The 14,492-nt window shown below is 54.1% G+C and overlaps 1 protein-coding gene and 1 long non-coding RNA gene across 2 annotated transcripts in view; one reads left to right on the top strand and one right to left on the bottom strand.

The window, feature by feature from the left end:
- LOC126029691 (uncharacterized) overlaps positions 1 to 3,766 on the top strand; it is a 126,240-nt gene extending 122,474 nt beyond the window's left edge. Inside the window, exon 2 of the long non-coding RNA XR_007503036.1 lies at positions 3,659 to 3,766. This is a non-coding gene — a long non-coding RNA (uncharacterized LOC126029691). The remainder of the gene's footprint in view (positions 1 to 3,658) is intronic.
- Positions 44 to 7,274, bottom strand: SIRT6 (sirtuin 6). Its single transcript, XM_049787985.1, has 8 exons — positions 6,961 to 7,274; positions 6,020 to 6,147; positions 4,767 to 4,949; positions 2,253 to 2,312; positions 1,884 to 1,979; positions 1,717 to 1,797; positions 413 to 536; positions 44 to 324 (listed from the first exon to the last, which is right to left on the bottom strand). The coding sequence occupies exons 1-8, from the start codon at positions 7,024 to 7,026 to the stop codon at positions 58 to 60; spliced, it is 1,005 nt and encodes a 334-aa protein (XP_049643942.1). The 5' UTR covers positions 7,027 to 7,274; the 3' UTR covers positions 44 to 57.
- Positions 7,275 to 14,492: the final 7,218 nt, after the last annotated feature.

Below are 14,492 nucleotides of genomic sequence, written 5' to 3'. Positions count from 1 at the left end.
AACCAAAAATAAAGAAATCCACGGTTTTATAAAAAAGCCCCCCCCCAAACCCTCTGGTCAGCTGGGAATCGCCTCAACTTTCACCTTTTTGGGGGACCTGGGGGGTGTGGGGCTGTCGGGCCGCTCTCTTTTGGGGCTGGCAGGGGCATCTGGGGCTTCGTCCTTGACCTCCACCTTGAGGGCGAGTGGGCGCGGCAGGGGGGGCAGCGCGCGTGGCACCACCTGGGGCCCATCCCAGGCGGGGACCTCCAGGCCCAGGTGCTTCAGGAGGCGGCCCATGACCTGGTCGACGTCGCCGTGGATCCGCAGGTCGGCCTGGCGGTCCTGCGGGGAGGCCAGGGGGTACGCTGAGGGGAGCTGGGCAGGGATGCGGGGGCTGGGTTGGGGTCCAGGGGCTCCCGCGGGCACCTACGTGCTTGGTGGGCTGCAGGTTGACGATGACCAGCCGGCCGCCACGCCGCTTGGTGGCCAAGGGCAGGTTCCCGCTGGGCCGGATTTGCAGGGACGTGCCCAGCGTGATGGACAGGTCCGCGTTCCTGGGGGCATGGTGTGGCGATGTGACCACGCCCCGATGAGGGCATGGCCTCAGTGACCCTCATCCGTCATGGGGGCGTGGCTCCGCAGGCTCCTCCCCCAGGATACAGGGGCAGGGTTATTCTGGCTTTGTCTGAGGGCGTTGCCTAAGCAGGCTCCTACCCCAGAATGCAGGGGCGGGGCCAATCTGGCTATGCCTCGAGGGGCGTGGCCTCGACAGGCTCCTCCCCAGGAAGCAGGGGCAGGGGTGGGTCAATCCTGAGGGCGTGGCCTTAACAGGCCCCTCCCCCAGGAAGCTGGGCAAGATTAATCTGTTCATTGAGGGGCGTGGCCTCAGCAGGCTCCTCCCCCAGGCTGCTAGGCAGGATGCCAAGGATCCCTCAGGGTTCAGGGACGGAATTGCTTGCCCACACCCACAATGGGCGTGTTATCACAGGCCCCGCCTCCCGTGTTGCTAGTGGGCGGGGCTCCATCCCAGCTCCAGCTCAACCTCCAAAACCTAGTTCCTAGAATGGAGAAATAATCCAGCGGGGAAGGTGCTTGCCTTGCACATGGCCTAGGTTCCATCCCCGCTGCCCCCTCTGTTCCCCGGAGCAGAGTCAGGAGCAGGCCCTGAGCATAGACTAGGTGAGTGTGGCACAAAAACAAAACAAGGGGCCGGAGAGATAGCATGGAGGTAAGGTGTTTGCCTTTCATGCAGGAGGTCATGGGTTCGAATCCAGGAGTCCCATATGGTCTCCTGTGCCTGCCAGGAGCAATTTCTGACCCTGGAGCCAGGAATAACCCCTGAGCACTGCCGGGTGTGACCCCCCCAAAAAAACCCACAAAAACAAAACAAAAACAAAAAACAGGGGTCGGAGAAATAGCATGAAGGTAAGGCATCTGCCTTGCATGAGGGACGGTGGTTCGAATTCTGGCATCCCATATAGTCCTCTGAGCCTGCCAGGAACGATTTCTGAGCGTGGAGCCAGGAGGAACCCCTGAGCGCTGTTTTGGGTGTGACCCAAAAGCAAAACAAAAAAACAATGCACTGTCCAGCTGGCCTTGGTTTTCTTGCCCAGAACATGGGCCCACCAGCTGCAGTCACTCTAGGCCTAGAGCTCAGTGCAGACCACCTCCTCTTACAGGAAGCTTCCCCGCTGCCTCTCATCCCCACCCTGAGCTGCTTTGGGGGTGTCAAACCTGCTGGCCTCGTCGGCGAGAGTGAGATCCCGGTCAGGCAGCGCGTCTTCCCAGTCTAGGATGGTGTCCCTCAGCTCGCCCCTGTGATTCGGTAGGTGACAGTTCAGACAGAGCCACTGCAGAGGGGGTGCAGGTGGGGCGGAGTATGGGGTGCGGGGCTCACTCACCTGCACGCCCGCAGCCCCCGAGCCTTTGCCATGGTGCAGAGCCGACCTGTGGCCTTGAGTCCCATGCTGCCCACCACAGTGTCCCGGACATACTGCCTAGTGCCGGACAGCCGGGTTCGTCATGGACAGGTTGGCATTTTGCCCCTGGAGGTGGGTGAAGCTAGAGACCCACCCCTAAAGGGGTCCCCTACATCCTAAAGAGGTGCCCCCACTTTGTCCAACCCTCAAGGCTTTCTAGGATTCTCAAACAATACAGACAAGGGAGGAAAAAATACCCTGAAAATTCTGGCCCCTCCCCTCAGGTGAAACCCAGACCTGTCCTTCCCATGTGTATTTTTGGGGGTTGGGGAGCACGCATTCAGCACTCACGTCTTACACTTGGCACACTCCTCTATGAACATGTTTCCGTGAAGCTCTGCCAATTTGTCCCTGGAGGGGAAGATGAAAGGGGCCAGGTAGGGAGCAGGTGGTAAGCTGGTAAGTACCAGGAAGCTCTCCAGGGCTGCCACACACAGGACTCTTGGCCTTCCACTTCCAGGCTCCTTCAGTTCTTACTCTGTTTTCCACACTCTGGGTCACCCTAGAGAGCTGATCCATCCTCTCTGAGCTGAGGACTCTTTTCCCCTGTTTTCTTCTCTTCACTCCCCGCAATCCATCTCCAGGCTTCACCCCACCTGATCGATCACACAGGCAAGGTGCAATTCACAGGATCTGTTTACCCATGTGCAGGCACTATCCCAGGTTTCAGGGAATCTTTTTTTTTTTTTTTTTTTTTTTTTTTGGTTTTTGGGTCACACCTGGCGTTGCTCAGGGGTTCCTCCTGGCTGTCTGCTCAGAAATAGCTCCTGGCAGGCACGGGGGACCCTATGGGACACCGGGATTCGAACCAACCACCTTTGGTCCTGGATCGGCTGCTTGCAAGGCAAACGCCGCTGTGCTATCTCTCCAAGCCCAGGTTTCAGGGATTCTACATGAGGCCCTGAGAGGGGATCAACTCCAGGCATGTCACTTCCCTGCTATGTGACCTCTGGGGCAGGTTCCTCAACCTCTCTGTGCCTCTTCTGAGACATGTGGGCAACATTGCCCAGCATGGGAGCTTTGTGGGAGCCAATGATGAAGCTTGTCAACCCCCACTCCCGTCACCCCTTCTTGTTCCTTCCCAAAGACCTAGATCTTCCTGTAACCCCCCTAGCCTCCCCCTTAAAGACACCCACAATTCTCCATCTCCCCAATATCACCACTGCCAGCTTTGATGTATTTAAGGTATGAGTCAATGTGCCTTTACAGGCTGATGACCACCCCAATAGCAGTTGGGCTTGGACACACCCCCTGGTGGTCTGGGATACACACCCCCCTGAAACTGACAATTGCCCTAAGTATAAAAAAGGAGAAATTTGGCAGTTATTGAGGGCCCAGGAAAAAGACCTGAGCAGAGCCTACCAGCCCAATCCCAATTTTTCCCTCCCTTCTCTCTCTCTTCTCTCTCTCCCCCCCGCCCCTTGGCTGACTTCAGAGGATGTACAGAAATAAAAGACAGTGATGTTTCTACCCCTCTCTCCCTGGCCTCTCTCTCTTGGACCACCTGGGAGGTCCATCTCGGTCATTACATTTTGGCATCCCTGGGTAGTTCTGGCAGCCGGCACCCAACCCTTGCACCCAGGAACCCTGTAATTCAGCTACATTTAGAAGCAGCACGGGGCCGGGCGGTGGCGCTCGAGGTAAGGTGCCTGCCTTGCCTGCGCTAGCCTAGGACAGACCGCGGTTCGATCCCCCAGTGCCCCATATGGTCCCCCAAGCCAGGAGCGACTTCTGAGCGCATAGCCAGGAGGAACCCCTGAGTATCACCGGGTGTGGCCCAAAAACCAAAAAAAAAAAAAAAAGAAGCAGCACCCCCTCTGGGGTCCTCAACCATAGGGTCACATCCCTCCAGTACTGAGCCCCCAAACTGCCGGATGTGTCCCCCCTACAAAGCAAAATATGAATGAATCAAACCCAAATTCAGCTAAGAGGGCGCATTTCCTTCCTTCCTTCCTTCCTTCCTTCCTTCCTTCCTTCCTTCCTTCCTTCCTTCCTTCCTTCCTTCCTTCCTTCCATCAACCTGGGCTCAATCCCTGGCATCCCACAGGATCCCCTGAGTCCTGGCAGGAGTGCTCCCATAGCACAGAGCTGGGAGTCAGACCTGAATATCGCTGGGTATGGCCCCTGAATCAAAATGAACCCAACAAAATCCAGAATAAAATACACATGGGGGCCAGAGAGATAGCACAGTGGCAGGGCATTTGCCTTGCATGCAGCTGACCCAGGATGGATTCAGGTTCAATTCTTTTTTTTTTTTTTTTTTTTTTTTTTTTTTTTTGGTTTTTGGGCCACACCCGGTGACGCTCAGGGGTTACTCCTGGCTATGCGCTCAGAAGTCGCTCCTGGCTTGGGGGACCATATGGGACGCCGGGGGATCGAACCGCGGTCCGTCTCCTAGGCTAGCGCAGGTAAGGCAGGCACCTTACCTCGAGCGCCACCGCCCGGCCCCTCGAGCGCCACCGCCCGGCCCCATCAGGTTCAATTCTTGGCATCCAATATGGTCCCCAGAGCCAGGTGTGGCCCCAAAACCAAAATAAATAAAACACACACACACACACACACACACACACACACACACACACACACACACACACACACCCTCCTTGGAGATGCCATGAGGTGGGGACATCTTTCCTGACGTTGAGGAAACTGCTCTCTCCCTCCCCAACCTCCCAATTCACTAGGCAAGAGCCCAAGGCCTTAACTCCCAAACCCTCTGGAATCCAACTCCCATTGGCCAGAGAAAGTCTCGGAAGCGGTGGTCCCCAACAGGGCGGCCCAGGCCCAGATATACAGAGCACTGACCTGGGGAAGCCAGAGCGAACATGTAGCCCATCGACATTTTGGCTGACCAGGAAGCGTAGCAAGCCCACGCGCTCCAGCTGTACCAATGCCATGTGGGTGAGGCTGGGCCGAGCGCTCTCAAAGGTGGTGTCAAAAGTGGGGGTCAGGCCCCGCTCCTCCATTGTCCACACGCCGCGGGGGCCCCTGGAGGTGGCAGGCATGAGGGAAGATGGACCGTGGGAAGAGGGCAGGGATGGGGGGGCTCAAGGAATTGAGAGATAAGGACAATGGGGAGAGACTAGTAGGAGTGGGGGTGGAGGGAATTTGGGGTGGACACACCAGGCCACCCCTACTTATTGAAGCCACACTGAGCCCTGTGTCAGAAAAGAGGATTTTGGGACCCCAATGTACCCACACTTTGCCTCAGAACAGTACTATATTATGGGGTTTTTCTTGGGGGGGGTCACAGGTCACACCTTGGTGATGCTAAAGAGGCAATATGGGATATTAGGGATTGAACCTGGGTTGGCTATGTGCAAGACAAGCGCCCTTCCTACTATCCTATTGCTCAGGCCTCCCCAGTCCCTGACTATGGACAGATGAGGGGCACATTATGTGGCCACAGTCTATGTGGATGGGACTTCTTGGGGAATGAGGGAGGACTGCTTGGAGGAAAATTTTCACGTTTTGGGGTGGCAACAGTAGATAGTACAAAGGAACCTTCAGTTTTGAGACACCAGCAAGAAGCAGCCTGAAGTTAGGAAGAGTTTTAAGACTTGGCTGGTTTCACACTTTCATAAATTTTTAACAGGGAACGAAAGAAATTGATTCTGATGGTGAAGCCACTTGTCAGACTAATAGAGAAAAAGAAAAATCCGGAGAGGGGATAGAGAGTAAAGCGGGGTACAGTGCATGGCAAAGCATATGGTTCCCCAACCCTACCAGGAGTGATCCCTGAACAGTCAGGAGAAAGCACAGGAGAAAAAATATCTGGGGCCAGCAGCTATGATCTCAGACATGATAGGATCTTCTGTACTGAATCACTAGCTCAGAGGGGGCCCCCCAAGGCTCCTGAACATCCTTAGGAAGACTCCAAGGAAAAAAGGGGGAAAACAAAGCAAAACAAAACCTCCTATTGGCTATTGGTGCCCACGTGACCGAGCTCTGGCCAATGGGTGTGCCTGGCGAATTGAGTGGGCCTTAAAGCGGCAAGCCTGCCAGGGAGAGGCCTTGCGCAGTCCTTTCTCCCCAGGGGATCCCTCACGCCCCTGGACCTGAAGTCGGGGATGCCTGAGGCAGTGCTGATGCCCGCGCCTGTGTGGAATACCACGTTGGTGGACTGCCAGATCAGCTGTGCCAGCTCCCACACTTTCCTTTCCAGTTCCTCTGGAGTGTCGAAGATCTGTGGAAGTGAGGGAAAGGGGGGAGAATGTATAAAGTGGGATCCCCCCAGTGCAGGGCCTAGTGGGCCAGAGGTGGGGAGGTAACCTGAACTAGAAGAATTCTCCAAAGAAGCCCCAGAGAAAAGGAGGCAAAGGGGAACATGGAGGCATGCAGCAGATGACAATTTCTTAGCCCTCCCAGGCCCCCAGCTCAGCAAGGGCATTGGGGTAACTCAGTGGGAAAAGGATTAAAAAGTATGGGGTGGAGAAATCGGGGGGGGGGGTATGGAAAATCATCTCTGAGTTGTGTTCCCAGCTGTCACATTTCAGTGCATCCCCCCAAAACTTATTAGTATCTGGTAAACAGCAGGCATTAATAAGTGCAGAAGAGGACAAAATATCCCTGTCCAGGGGCTGATGAAGTGCAGAAATCAGGCCGCCCAGGTCAAGCTTACTTATTGGGGCTGAGAGGCAAGCACCCCCTACTTGAAAGAAGGGAGAGGGCAGGCAGAGGGTGCTGGGGCCACCCCACCCCAGATCTCTCATTGGGCCACCTGACTGCAATTTCAGGCCTTGCATTCTGCATCAGGACCTCAACATGTACCCCAAGTCAAGTCCTTCCTGCCCTGAACCCCCAACCCAGCTGTCACTCCCTGCCCCCTCCTCCGGGAAGTCCCTTCCCTGGTCTAGCCTTGGGGGGGGGGTCCCCCCCTCCTGAGATTCCCACAATGCCCCAGTCCCGCCCGGCCCCGCCCACACCTTGGCCGGTGGGGGAGGGGCGGCGATGAGGAGCACCTCCAAACCCCCCACCCGGGTACCCCGTCCGCGCTCACCTCGGGGAGCCCGCATTTGCCCTTGTCCGGGTACGGCGACAACCCCGCCGCGTAATTCACCGACATCCTTAGGCCGCCGCGAGAGGAACAATAAAGTTTCCCTTGTTGCGGCCGCTTCCGCCGGAGAAGGGGCAGGACGGAAGGGCTGGTGGCGCCGTGCGCTCAGAGCGCATGCGCGGATGCCTTGGACGCCATCTTAACTGCTGGCAAAGGGGCGGGGCTAAGGCCCGGGTTTCTACTTCCGGGCTCGTCTATTTCAAAGGCGCTGCCCACGTGGGCAGTTCTTAAACCGGAGGCGCGTTTTTCCTGCAGAATTTTCCTCTTTCACAAACGTGCTTCTGTCTCCCCTAGCCCTGGAAGGAGAATGAATCTCAGGCGAGATCTGAACTCAACAGAGAGACCCAACAGGCTTGCTCTGCATGGAGGGGGAGCCAGGTTCTATCCCCCTGCACCTCTGTTTTCCAGAGGACTGAGTCATTCATTGTACATTGAAAAAGTTCACGTCCACTGCAGCTCGAGGGTCACTATACAAGGCATAGGGTGATCGTTCGAGAAAAAGCTTTGGTGCTGGAGCGGTAGAACAGCAGAGAGGGTATTTGTCTAGCATGCAACCTACCTGTTTTTGTTTATTATTCCCCTGGCATCCTATATTCCAACCTGGGAACCATCAGGAGTCAATCCTGAGCACAGAACTAGGAGTAAACCCTGAACACAGCTGGATCAAAAGCTTTATTGACCCAAGAAATGGGTCAATAAAGAAAGATGGGGCGACTTGTGTTCTTGAAGTAAATATCTTTATTGCACAGTTACAGATGAGGTTTTCATGGGGGAGGGAGGAAGTGGGTTACAGACCAAGGGACCCCAGAATTAACAATAAAATTTCTACATAGGAGGCTGGAGAAGATAATTCAGTACAGTAATTAAAGTGCTTGTCTTGCATGTGGCCGATTCATTCCATTCCCAGCACCATATAGGGTCACCCAAGCACCGTAAGAAGTGATCCCTGAGCACAGAGGCAGGAGTAATCCCTGAACATCACCACAGGGGGATGCCTAAAAGCCAAAAAAATTTAATAAATAAATATTTAACCCCCTGGTGGGCTGATCCTCTTGAGACTTGCTGTCTTACCTGCAGACACAAAGGACTAGAGGTGTGTGTGTGTATGTGTGTGTGTGTGTCTGTCTGTCTGTCTGTCTGTGTGTCTGTCTGTCTGTCTGTCTTTGGTACAAGCAAGATCACCCCTGTCTAATCTTTTTGGTTTTGTTTGGTTTGGTTTTGGTTTTGGTTTTTGGTTTTTGGGCCACATGCGGTGGTGCTCAGGGGTTACTCCTGGCTATCTGCTCAGAAATAGCTCCTGGGGGCCCGGAGAGATAGCACAGCGGTGTTTGCCTTGCAAGCAGCCGATCCAGGACCAAAGGTGGTTGGTTCGAATCCCGGTGTCCCATATGGTCCCCCGTGCCTGCCAGGAGCTATTTCTGAGCAGACAGCCAGGAGTAACCCCTGAGCACTGCCGGGTGTGGCCAAAAAAAAAAAAAGAAAAAAAAAAAAAAGAAAGAAATAGCTCCTAGCAGGCATCAGGATTCGAACCAACCACCTTTGGTCCTGGATCGGCTGCTTGCAAGGCAAACGCCGCTGTGCTATCTCTCCGGGCCCACCCCTGTCTAATCTTGATCTCTGGCTCTGTTTCCCAATAACTGAGCACCCGGGATGTGGACCCGCCCCAAACAAACAAAATCTAAAGAGTGAGCAGAAATGAGATGAGGATGGGGGGGGGGGTAATAAACCATCTATAGGTGGGGTGTCCAGAAAGAAGGTTCCAGTCTAGGGAACAGTAATTACAAAGACTAGAGAGAATCAGTGGTGGTTCGCCCCCCAAAATGCAGTGGGTGTCACGACTAAAGCAGTGGAGAACCTGGGTATCATCCCACCAGCGACTGCTGGCCAACGGGCAGCCCCGCTGCCCACTGTCTCCTCCCTCGGCTCATCCCTGGCTCCCTGGGGCGGCTGCCCGCCCTGCTCAGAGGTGATCGGGTGTCGGAGCTGAGTGCAGGCAGCTGCTGGTGGCCCTGCAGACCGCGGGTAACAGGAGCCGGCTGGAGTCACTGCAGCCGCGGGAGGTAGGAGAGGACGGGTGAGGGGTCCGGAGAGAGGCCACTCTTCGATCTTCCCCGCTCCACACCCCGAGATCTGGCCTGTGGGAGAAAGAAGAGGCCAGAGTTGCTGCTCAGTCCACACAGAGGAACTATTCAGGCCCTTGCCACACCACACAAACATTCATGCATGGTGAACACACATGTGCAAAGCATGTTCATGTTTACGCATGTTCATGTACTCATGTTCTCACACATGTTCATATACATGGCCATGCACACACTCATGTACATGCACCCCTCCCTCCCCTCCTCTGCCTTTCCTTCCTTCCAGCGCCCCTCCATCCTCCCCAAGGCCAGGCTTTGCTTCCTCCCTGTTGCCTCTTCTAGGAAGCAGCCAGCTCCCAAGGGGAGTCTCTCCATGCCCCATCAAGCCCATCCTGCCTGTGTATTCTTTTTCTGGGGTGTCTTATTTCACCCAACTTCAGGTGGGAAAAGGATATGGATGGGCTGGATGGTGAGTGTCCAGGAACATTGGTGCAGGAGTGAAGAATGGAGGAGAGAGTAAGGGGTGAGAGAGTGAGTGAGTGAGTGAGTAAGTGAGTGAGTGAGTAAGTGAGTGAGTGAGTGAGTGAGTGAGTGAGTGAGTGAGTGAGTGAGTGAGTGGAGGGTAGATGGGTTTATGGATAGATGGGTGAGTGGATCGATGGATGGGTGGGTGGATGGGTGGGTGGATGGGTGGATGAACAGATAGGTGGGTAAATAGATGGATGGGTGGGTGGGTGAATGGATAGGTGTATGGGTGGATGGATGGATGAGCCAATGAATGGGTGGGTGGGTGGATGAATGGATGGATGGATAGATGGATGGATGGGTGGGTGGGTAGATGGATGAAACACCACTGGATGTGACCCTGTAGCACCAAAATGAGAATAATCCCTGAACATAGCCAGGTGTGGCCAAAAATAAATAAAAGTTGAAGATCAGGGGCTGGGCGGTGGCGCTAGAGGTAAGGTGCCTGCCTTGCCTGCGCTAGCCTAGGACGGACCGCGGTTCAATCCCCCGGCGTCCCATATGGTCCCCCAAGCCAGGAGCAACTTCTGAGCTGAGCGCATAGCCTGGAGTAACCCCTGAGCGTCACTGGGTGTGGCCCTAAAACAAACAAACAAAAAAAAAAGTTGAAGATCAGAAAATATTTGAGTTGGACCTCAGGGAGTACTGCCAAGGCATATTTATTGAGCACCCACTTCTTTTCATGCTCTCTGTTAAACAGATCCCTGAAATTTCAGTTATGAAATGATCACCAGGGATAAAGCCCCATTTAAAAAAAAATAATGAGGGGCCGGAGAGATAGCATGGAGGTAAGGCGTTTGCCTTTCATGCAGGAGGTCATCGGTTCGAATCCCGGCGCCCCATATGGTCCCCTGTGCCTGCCAGGAGCAATTTCTGAGCCTGGAGCCAGGAATAACCCCTGAGCACTGCCAGGTGTGACCCAAAAACCAAAAAAAAAAAAAAAAAAAAAAATAATGAGGGGAGGAGTGACTGGAACAATAGCATAGAGGGCATGGCATTTGCGTTGAACTCGACTGATCTGGGTTCGATCCCTCACAGCCCATATGGTCTCCCACGTCTGCCAAGAGTAATTTTTTTGTTTTTGTTTTTGTTTTTGGGCCACACCCGGCGGTGCTCAGGGGTGACTCCTGGCTGTCTGCTCAGAAATAGCTCCTGGCAGGCACGAGGGACCATATGGGACACTGGGATTTGAACCAATCACCTTTGGTCCTGGATCGGCTGCTTACAAGGCAAACGCTGCTGTGCTATCTCTCCGGCCAAGAGTAATTTCTGTGTGCAGAGCCAGGAGTAACCCCTGAGCACTGCCAGGTGTGTCCTCCCCCCCACCAAAAAAAAAGTATAAGGGAACCGACCAGGGAGATAGCACAGTGAGTAGAGCATTGCCTTGCATGCAACTAACCCAGGTTCAATCTCCAGCATCCAAGCCTGCCAGGAGTAATTCCTGAGTGTAGAGACAGGAGTAACCCCTGAACACTGCTGGATGTGGCCCAAAAACCAAACTAAACTAGACAAAGAAAGGAATAAGGGGAGTGATTGATATTCAGGAAAGACAAATGACTATCCTGGGATCCACAACAATTAGAAGAGTCTGCCAGGGTGGCAGTGTGGTGAGGGAACTGGGATACCCCAGGGAGGAGGAAATGGCCCAATTTAAGAACAGAAGCTGAGACTGTCCATGCTCAGAGAGGGGCTACCCTCACCCCCTTTTCCCAGGAGGCCTGGAGAAAGGAAAAGTGCCTACACTGGCCATGAAGACACTTCGAGCTCGATTCAAGAAGACAGAGGTGAGTGAAACTACTGAGGTATCTAGGGGTGCCTCAATGCCAGCCCCACCCAAGGGTCTGGCTGAAGATTCACTTTTTTTTTTGGGGGTAGGGCCACACCTGGTGACGCTCAGGGGTTACTCCTGACTATTCGCCTAGAAACGTTCCTGGCCTGGGCACCATATGTAACAGGTCTAGTCCTGGGTCAACCGCATGTTAGGCAAATGCCCTACCGCTGTACTATCACTCGGGCCCTTCCACCTCCCTTTGCCCTCTACTGCCCCTTATTGCCCAGTTCTTTGCTCTCTACTGCCTGAATCTTTGCTCTCTCCTCCCTGGATCTTTGCCTTAGTGTTCAGATGACCTACTACTACCATTACATTGTCTTCCAACTACTATGTGGGGTGAAGGTTGGGGGGATGATTGTACCCCACCTGGCACCATCCTCTCCTTATTCTGCAATGGAGCTCACCAAACGCTGTTAATCCAGACAACCCCAACTGTCCTCCATAACTGTGATCAATTGCTTTTCTGAGGACTCCCTAGCTTGGAGCCCCCCATGTCTAACTTTTGAGCAGGTGGTCTACCGACATTTGTCCTCAGTGCCTCCTGAGCTGTGCGCTCAGAAACCACTCCTGGCAGGCTCAGGGGACCATATGGGATGCCGGGGATCAACCCAGGTTCCTGCTGGGTCCAAACGCCCTACCATGTGCTATCTCTCTGGCCCCCGAGAGGCTTTTGATTTTTTTTTTATTCTATTTTCATATGAAGGGGAAACCTACCTAATAATGCTCAAGAGAGATTCAGAAGCCTGTTTGAACTTTTGCTGACTGTTTTTGTTTGGGGTTTTGGAATCATTTGTAATGGGGCTTACTCTTGTCTTTATGCTTGGACGTTAGTCTTGGTGATGTTTGGGGGGGGGGGGGAATCCATGTGGTGCCAGGGATAAAACTGGGGAATCCTTAGCCATTTGAGTGTGTGTGTGTGTGTGTGTGTGTGTGTGTGTGTGTGTGTGTGTGTGTGTGTGTGTATGTTCTGATAAGGGCCTAGCACAGAGTTGGGGAGCATGGCCAGGCTCAGAGCTAGATCACTCAGAGTATCTGAAGGCATGGATAATGGTTTACACCCAGCAAAGGGGCAATTTCAGGGGGATTGAGCTGGGAGAGGGAGGAGAAGGTTCCTGTAGCTCCCCATCTCCCCTCCCCACCCCCAAGTCAGCTCGTGGCCCCTTCCCACACCTGCCCCCGGCTCCAGTTTCTGCGCTGGCAGCAGAGTCCAGCTCAGCTTCTGTTCAGCTGCCTCAAGGGAGGTAAACTAACACCCGTGACTGTTCAGAGCTGTTGGTCCTGGGACCTCTTGTCCCCTCCCTGCATTGTCCCTGCCCCTCCACCCAACTCGGGGCACCTTCCTTTTGCCATGTGCACCTCTCAGCTTCTTCCTGACATCTGATATCGGGTGGGTGATGCTGGTTTCAGTGGATTCATACCAAGGATAGGATCTCAGAGTTTAGAAAAATAAAATTACAATGGGCTGCTAGAGAGAGATAGGACAGTGGGGAAGGCACTTGCCTTGTAGGTAGCTGAACTGAATTCTATCACCAGCAGCCCATAGGGTTCCCAGGAATGATCGCTGAGCACAGAGCCAGGAGTCAGCCCTGAACACTGCTGGGTGTGGTTGATCCCGCTACCCCCACCCCCAAAAAGAAAAGCTTCACACGTGATTGGCTGGTGATATAGTGCAGCAAGTAAAGCACTTGCCTTGCTCTTAGTCAATTCAGGTTCAATACCAGCATTTCCTAAATTCCCCTATAAGCCCCTCCAGAACTAATGAGCACTACAGAGTGTACCCCAGAATAAAAATATAAAATTTTGAAGATTTTTTTTGGGGGGTGGTTCATTCCTGGCAGTGATGGGCGGTCATGGGGTGCTAGGGATTGGACAGAGGACTTCTGTTTTTGTTTTTTTGGGCCACACTGGTTGGTGCTCAGGGATTATTCTGGGCTCTGTGCTTACAAATCGCTTCTGGCAGGCTCTGGGGACCACAAATGGGAGGCCAGGGATCAAACCTGGGTCTATCCCCGGTGGACCGCGTGCAAGGCAAAACATCCTACCGCTGTGTTATTATTCAAGCTCCCATTTTTTTCTTTCTTTTTTTTTTTTTTTTTTGTTTTTGTTTTTTGGTCACACCCAGCAGTGCTTAGGGGTTACTCCTGGCTCTACGCTCAGAAATCGCTCCTAGCAGGCTCAGGGGACCATATGGGATGCTGGGATTCGAACCAACGACCTTCTGCATGCAAAGCAAACGCCTTATCTCCATGCTATTTCTCTGGCCCCCTCAAGCTTCCTATTTTTGTGGGAAGAGATGCCAGGGCCTTCCCACTACTGAGCTATAATTGCTCAGTCCCTCTGGTTTGTTTTTTTTCTTTTCATTTTATTCTCCAAACACTGTATTTTGGGGGACAGGCCTGCCTTCCCAACAGCACGCAGGAGTCCAGGGACAATCCTCTGCCGAGCCCAAACACTGTATTTTGGGGGACAGGCCTGCCTTCCCAACAGCACGCAGGAGTCCAGGGACAATCCTCTGCCGAGCTCTGCGAGCCTGACAAGTTAATGCTCCAACTCAAGACTGCGGGACCTCCTGGTCCAGCAGTGTTTGGAGTCCACAGTTCTGGGGATGGAACTCGGGGGCTGCTTCTTGCACCCGGACCTCCATCCCTCAGCGCCATCCATCCCTTGGGCCTTCACTGCTTCACTACACAAGCGCTCACTGTGTAACTTGATCACCCCGCAGGGTTGATTTCTGGGGACGCACCCGGAGAGAGCGAGCAGCAGCAGCATTTAGAGCTGGAGACTGGGGGCGTGTCTTTCAAGACAGGGGCATGGCGCTTTAAGACGCTGGAGCTGGGGGCGTGGCAAAGAGACTGGGCGTGGCCTTGCTTGGCGGAAGTGCGGGAGCGGCGACGGAGGCGGGGCTTGGCCGAGATGGGCGTTTTAGCACGGGGCGGGGCCTGACAGACGGGAGGGCGTTGCTTAGAGAGGGGCGTGGTCCTGTAATGAGCTTGTGGGCGTGGCTTGTGGCGGGGTGTGGCCTGTCGGTGCTTGCGGGC

The sequence above is a fragment of the Suncus etruscus genome, chromosome 15 (assembly GCF_024139225.1).
Source record: "Suncus etruscus isolate mSunEtr1 chromosome 15, mSunEtr1.pri.cur, whole genome shotgun sequence".
Lineage (NCBI taxonomy): Eukaryota > Metazoa > Chordata > Mammalia > Eulipotyphla > Soricidae > Suncus > Suncus etruscus.
Note: the sequence above shows the minus strand (reverse complement) of the source record. Positions and strands in the feature narration are given on the sequence as shown.